Source organism: Cyprinodon variegatus, unplaced genomic scaffold, assembly GCF_000732505.1.
Source record: "Cyprinodon variegatus isolate N-32 unplaced genomic scaffold, C_variegatus-1.0 Scaffold632, whole genome shotgun sequence".
NCBI classification, from domain to species: Eukaryota; Metazoa; Chordata; class Actinopteri; order Cyprinodontiformes; family Cyprinodontidae; genus Cyprinodon; species Cyprinodon variegatus.
The window spans coordinates 360,931-368,292 of NW_015151085.1; the positions used below are offsets into that span (position 1 = coordinate 360,931).

General features: G+C 38.0%; 1 protein-coding gene across 4 annotated transcripts in view; it reads right to left on the minus strand.

Annotated features, from left to right (window-relative positions):
* Positions 1–7,362, minus strand: part of kif21a (kinesin family member 21A) — an 88,768-nt gene that overhangs the window by 12,819 nt on the left and 68,587 nt on the right. For 3 of the 4 annotated variants that reach the window (XM_015393261.1, XM_015393262.1, XM_015393260.1), the window contains 4 exons: positions 6,625–6,682; positions 6,331–6,385; positions 6,033–6,235; positions 2,137–2,262 (listed from right to left, as the gene is read on the minus strand). In XM_015393261.1, the coding sequence (XP_015248747.1) occupies positions 2,137–2,262; positions 6,033–6,235; positions 6,331–6,385; positions 6,625–6,682 (442 nt within the window). The remainder of the gene's footprint in view (positions 1–2,136; positions 2,263–6,032; positions 6,236–6,330; positions 6,386–6,624; positions 6,683–7,362) is intronic. The other variant, XM_015393263.1, reaches the window with a different exon arrangement.

Genomic DNA, 7,362 nt, shown 5'->3' on the forward strand with positions numbered 1-7,362 from the left:
CAGGTTTCCCATTGATGAGCTGTGAGGGAAGGCAGCAGGACCGCCGCTTTAGCTGACGCATCGTTAAAGCTGTTCATTATCAGTAAAGAAGAGCAAAAGAAGACTGCAGAAGAACAGATGGGAAACACGTAAGAAGGGATAATGTTACATGGATCCAACATTAGGATGGGCTTTCAGTCAGCACTTGTTTATGAGACACACTTCCCGTTTTATTTAAAGTAAAAAAATAAAAATAAAAAACTATCAGGGAAATCTAACATATTCTTTAGCCTATTCTACATATTAATTGCTGGCGTACAAAGTTCAGGAACATTTTTGAGGTGCAAAACGAACATGTCTGCATGTTCTTCAATGACCTACCGGCTAATAAAAACCTGACTGAAGCCTAAACCCATTCAGATCTCAAATGTTTATTGCACAACAAGAAAAATATCAACGATGACGAATAAGAAATTGGCCCTGAGAGAAGGTCGCAGACAGCTGAAGGCTGGTGCATGTGTAAATGTCATGTTGCAGCCTGGAGGCTTTCTCAAGGCTGGGGTCCTGCTAGCTTAGTGGTCAAAACAAAACAGAAAAAAAAAAGATTTAACTGCATCAATCTGGCCTCAGCAACAACTGGACTGGATCCTTTAATTAACCATCTGGAAGTCAGAGAAAGTTAAAACAACGCATCTTCTGCAAAGCAGTAAAACATTTTCCTGTATTTTCCTCCTCTGGTCTTTCTATGTGGTAAAAAAAGCAAAGCTAGCTACATTTAACACTGACTAATGAGCCTGAGTGAGAGTGTTAAATGTCATCTCCTCTGCAGAAATCAGTGATATTCAAGCATCAGATCCTTCATTGGAAGAAGAACCAAAGCTTTTTAGAGCCTACATTTGTTGCAGGCACATTGATACAGACTTTTCCTAAGTTCTGTGATTGTATACCCAGTGTGTTAAGTAGGTTTTCTGGCACATCTATGTGAGCTGTGTCAAGAAGGTTTGCTGCTCTCTCCTGGTAGCGCTTCCCGATGCTAGAGGCGCTACCAGAGGAGAGGCCAGTACCCCAGGAGACGTGCAGGAGGCTGTAAGAGAAGGACCAGGAGGAGCACTGCTAGAGGTCTGCAAAATGACCTCCAGCATGCCATAAATGTGCATGTGTCTGCACAAACGGTAAGAAACCAACTCCATGAAGATGGAATGAGGGCCTGACATCCAGAGATGGAGGTTGTGCTTACAGCCCAACGCCATGCAGGACGCTTGGCATTTGCCATAAAACACCTGAATTGGCAAATATGGCCCTGGCGCCCTGTGGTCTTCTCAGATGAAAGCAGGTTCATGCTAAGCACATGTGACAGATTTGATGGAGTCTAAAGACATGGTGAGAGCGATCTGCAGCCTGCAACATCCTTCAGCATGACATGGCATTTCTTTGGAGGGCTGCACAGTGCTCCATGAGCTCACCAAAGGAAGGTCGTTTACTTATTTAACTTTAAGTCACACTTTCAAATGTCTCATCACAAACAAGGCTGTGCACACTGTGCTGTGGATTTTTGTTGACTGATATCAGGCAGTTTCTATTTCCGGTTGGTGGATTGAGCATCGAAACTAAGAATCAAAAATAAAAAAATTTGATAGTTTCCGGGAGAAATTGAAAGGTTTGAACTTGTTCTGATGGGTCATTGATGCCCAACCCTTAGAACATGTAGACAGGAAAATAACACATTTATTTATAAATATCAAGACAATAAAGTTATGGTTTTAATTAATGGTTTGTAATTAAAAAGGTAGTCTCATAAAATCCAAATTGAGTAAAATTAAGGATTGTGTTTTCAGCTTGAAAAAAATTTAATCTCACAAAGGTTCTAGTGGGTAGAAAGGGTTGCAAAGAGAAAGACTAACAAAGGTCAATTCCTCCCAAAGGGAAAAATATTGATCCGAAAGGAGAACCAGAGGCGGAAAGGTAGCTAATTAAAGAAATATTATGAATCAAAGAAGAGCCATAATATGAAGGTTAGAGAGCAAAGCCTTTCGAAACCCAGGAAACACTTCATGCTTCTCAGAAGCAGGATATGGACAGAAGTATTAGTAGAGTTAATGTTCTGTAGTTTCCCTTTTTTAAGGCTTTGCAGCCAAAATGCTGGCAACAAACTCTTACTGTTTCATCTCCTTGACCTTTGCCCTGTCAGCCGCTGCTTGCGCCTTGTCATAGGTCTTCCTGCGAGAGAGTGGGGACGGCTCTGGGGTTCGCTTCCCAAAACCCGAAACGGTTCTGGAGCCAGAACTGAGCGTTCGATTTGATGCAATATTCAGAAACACAAAGACAGCACCACAAGAATGTTTACTAATGAAAAATCTAAGAAACTAAAAATCCAAACAACATGGAGATGTGCATGCAGGGAACACAGAAACACTGTTACCTGATTCAGTAAGGCCCGATAGAACAGAGGCTCCTTGCCAAGCCCAAGTTTACTAATGAAAACACTTCAGATTTCTTGTCGTAATACAGGAAACAATCGTGTTTCTAGCAGCGTTCTAGCAGCGTTAGACAGCATTATGAAGCGCATGGGTACTGGTTTGAGGCGGGCTTAAAAGGAGGGAGCATTCTGGTTAGTATTTTCCTAAGAGATGCACCGTAGACCTACAGTATAGGACCAATGATTAAAAACTTTTTTTAATCCTTTATCCTGACCTTGTCTCATTAAAGGAAAACACAATTCTTAGAAATTACCAATCATTATGATGTCATTGGTATGACTGATCTTACAGAAAAAAATAAGGAAATGCATCATTCAGCATATGGCAAAGGTTAAAGGTAAAACCTAAGAATGAATCATCATCTACATGGTGATTAGAAGTCTTGATTTTCATTAATGGGATACATCATAAATCCAACAGGACAGATCTTCAGTAGTCTTTGTTTTGGATAATTATTGTTTTTAAGAGCTCAAGAAAAACTATGTTCCTCTGAGAAATATAGAAGCCTCTGGGAATATTTTAATAATTAATCTTTAAATAAAAGGTATTTGACAAGATCAATCAGATTTATATACATAATGTTCATTTTTTCTAATCCACAATATGAAGCATAAATTAAATATTTAAGGCTGGATCCTGAATGTTTGCTCTGATTTTGTTTATTTAATCTTTAAGGAACCACAGCAGTTGTACTGTGGCTACAGACATATAAAGATAAGTGATTTATTCATCTACTAATACACCTTCAGTAGAGTTAAACAAAATTATCTTGTTTTGAAAGTAAGCTTTGATTTCAGCCAAGATTTACTGAATACTAGGGCTGAAACAATCGGATCACTCAAAATTAATAGATAATTTAAAAATTGTCAACTAATTACCAATTGATTAAACATTAACTGCTGTATAGAGACTAAAACATGCCTTTAGCTGATAGAGCGACCCACTTAAAGCACTTATTATACCAAAATTGTAAAAAAAAAATATATAAACATTTTGCATTTAAGATGAAACAAATCTTTTTCATCTGTCAATTCGCTCTATCCAGAACACCTCAAGTGGAAACATTTTAATTTCACCTGTTTTAATTTCATAAAAAAATATTCTTTAAGGAACCTATTGTTGTCGATTAATTGATATAATAATCAAAAGATTAATCGATTTAAAAAAATAATAATTAGTCACAACCCTACTGAATAAAAAAGAAAGGTCTTAAATAAGCCAAACCTGAATGTTTGGATTTTATCTGAATGAGTTATGCGTTTAATTTCCATGCAGCTGAAGCTGTAAAGCAGAGAACCAGGATTCTGAGGCCTTCCCCTGGAGAACGAGGGACGACCGGCTGGTCGGCTGAGAGCTACCCAGGCCAGCTTGTGCTGAGAAATACTAAATCATTTTTAAATGAGGTGGAATCTCATAAAAGTAAATATTTACATTCAGCAGACCTACATCCATCCCTAAAAACATTAAAAGCTTTTTTGGGTCCAATAGAGTGTATTATTTCAATTTTTATTCACAATCTGTTTTGGCTCGCATTGAACCATGGGAAATGATGGGACTAATAGGATATTCCTGATGGATCCTTCAGTTCGGCCTAATGTCCCGTTTGACAGAATCTTTGAAGGATTTGTGGATTGGTTAATCCTTCTGCGCAGCGCTGTGACATAATCAGTCTATGGATGTAGCTTTCAGTGGATGCAGCCCATGAATTGCGACACACTGTGCTGCCTAAACTGCAGTACCTCCGCAACCCACTAGGTGACTAAGCCCTCAGCTACAGACCTCTGTGCTTAAAGCTGAAGTCTGTAAGTTTTTAAAAATCACTTTTTTGTCATATTGGCTAAAACTGTCCCTATGCCCAGACAGCAGTACATGTGATATGTAACCTGTGAAAAAAACTGCTTCAATTGGTCCCGCATACTGCCTGTATTTCAATCTGGAAAGAATAATTCGGGACGAGTCAAAACAACCAATCACAGCCAGAGCAGCGTCTGATGGAGTGTCAATCACAGCCCCCCCTCACCGCTTAACCTGCCGCTGCCGCCCGGCTGCCGCAGTCAGGAGGATGCGCGTGGAAGTCATGGCGGAGCGACAGCCACCAGCGAAAGAGAAACTACCCTTACTGCCCCTGCCGACAACTGCTTACACGGCAAACTTCGGTATAACCAGCATCTTATATCTAGCTGCTTGAAGGTGAGTGTTATCGCTCTTACAGGTTCACACTCCATGCTGCGTATGCTGCTTGGACGCTTCTGGTCGCATGCAGTAGCCGCGCAGATGCTGTGAGAGGGGTGGAGCTTGGAGGTGGGGCATGAGTGAAGCAGAGAGGGTGGGGGAGTGGCGTGAAACCTGTTTTTCTTCAAATTTTCAGTCGAAGTCTGCTCTCTTCTCAATGTTACAGACTGCAGCTTTAACGCCAACAAAAGCTAAAAACAAAATTTTAAGCTTTATCCTGTCTTTTTCTTCTACATTTCAATCAATAATTCAATTTATGTGAGATATATAGTCAAATACAGTGGTTAATTATTTTCAAATGATCTTGCATAAAATTTTGGGGAACTTTGCACTATTTGTATATTTTCAGCTCAAACCTTGATAATAAATCAGCTTTAAACATCTACTGGTGCATCTCTTTTTTTTTTTTATTTATTCATTAATTTTTTTTGCTGTATTAGTTTTGATAAAGCAATTATATGGAGTGAATTTTGGTCCATTATTGTTTCAAGTAAAGAACATTCTGTAAATTTTGAAGAAAAAAAACATGCAATCTAAAAATTATTTTAAAAAATAAAAATAAAAAAAAGATTTTGGGAGTAACTTTGCTCTTTTCTGAGATTTTTTCCCCCTTATGTTTTTATAGACTTTATATTTTCTTTTTTTTTATGTTATATCTTATTTACTTTTTCCAAATTTTAGATTTTCAGATTTGGTTTTAGAAAAAGCATTAATTTTAAATACAATTACTTCACATCCTCTTCACTTTGAGCCAAATAGAAATGGACGCTCTTGATGCACAATGACCAATAAAATGTTATCTGTCATGCAGAAACTCATCTATGATCCAAAGGAAAGCCCGCAACCAGAAAAGTGCAACTAGAGAAGACTGCAATTCATATAATTTAATCTGAAACAGAGAAATAGAAAATGCTAATATTAAATCTATGAAAATATATAACATGAAACACAAAGATTGTAAATTTTTAAATCCATAAAACATATGAATTTTTGTTTTTTAAAAACAAGATCTGAGAAAACAGCAAAGTTACTCTCAAAACAATTTGTTGATGAAAACGTTGATCAAAGTTTCATTTCTGGATTACAGTTTTTTCAAATTTCAATGTACAAGATGTGTTTTTATTATATTTCATTTCCGTTCACAAAATGTGTTATTTGCTTGCAACAACGATGGCACAAGGTTACTCCCATACACCAAGAAAAATAAGCCATGTCTGCAGGACAAGCTGTTGTTTTTCAGAAGCATGCCGACCAAAAGATGAAAGCCGCTGCAGGCTCCAACATGCAGCAGAGAAACATGTCAGGGTTAAACTGTTTGTGAAAGAGTGCTGGGCTCAGACTTACATGCTGCCCATTTTAGAAGAAAAGCCAGGGGAAAGAGCCGTGTAGTCTCTGACTGATGGGCCTGACAAGTCAATATCAAGTCCTCCTCCATCTGGAGTTTCAGCCAAAGGCAGCATCGGAGTGGAGAAGTCAGCGGGAGCATCGGGGGCCGAGTCACTGTTTGCATACAGAAGCTCCATCTGAGTAGTGGTCCTCCTGCGGGCCTGTGCAGCAAAGTTTCAGAAAAAAAGGCTTAACCCTAAATTACACATCTGTACATGAGCAACAGTCAGACATCAACACGAACACTGAAGCATACCTTGCTTCTTGATTTGGTCTCCCCACAAAGTTTCATAAGGTCGGATGCTAATGTTCTATAGAGGAAAAACAATAAGGAGGAGAAACACTCTTAAAAAATGAAGGAGGAACTCATACAATATACACCAGCAGGAACTCCAACATGAAAAATCCATTACACAGAAAATAGAGACACTTTATGGATGCATTAATATAAATACAAAGTATTGACATCAAAGAGGAAATGAAAAAAAAAACAGGCATTAGGAAGAGACGAAGAACCCTAAAAATAAGCTGCGATGAAGCTCTAACTTACGTTCCTTCTGCTGAGGGGCTTTGGGCAGACTCGTCACTGCTGCTATCGTCCCCATTTTCTATCAAATGAGATCAGAGAAAAACATCAGAGCTGAGTGATTCCCATCATCATCACTGATCACAGTCTTTCTTGGTAGGAAAAACATTTCTGGACATTTTTTTTTTACATCGCATCATTCATCAAGTTCAAGGTTCATTTGTTTTAGTTGCTGAGTTATTATTGCTACGTCACAACAAACCTGTTTATCTTAGTACTTCAATTCATATCGATTCATCACAAAAGGAGTGATACATGTTAAGTGTTATTTCCTGTTTATTTTGACGATCATAGCAGATATCAGTCAAGCTGACAAGAAAGGTAAAGTGCTAAATATTCTAGGGGGGGGTTCTCTATTATTCTCTCTCAAAATGTCTTGGCTGATAATCTTCTTTTTCTAGTATAGGATGCTGCTTTTCTGGAAGGACTTCTGTGGACAATGGCAGGATAAATATACAAAATGTGCATTTTTTTTAAACTGTAGTAATAATAATCTGTCGACTTTTTCCCCTATTTTGTCAGCTGCTCTACCAGAGAAAACGAAACCGTAGATCGTACACCTCATGACAAACATGCACTCCACATTATGGAGTGAATTTTGGTTCATTATTGTTGCAGCAAACAATTTAGAAAATTTAACTTAAAAAAAACAAACAAAAACAACAAAACACACACACCAAAAAAAAAAAAAAAAAAAAAAAA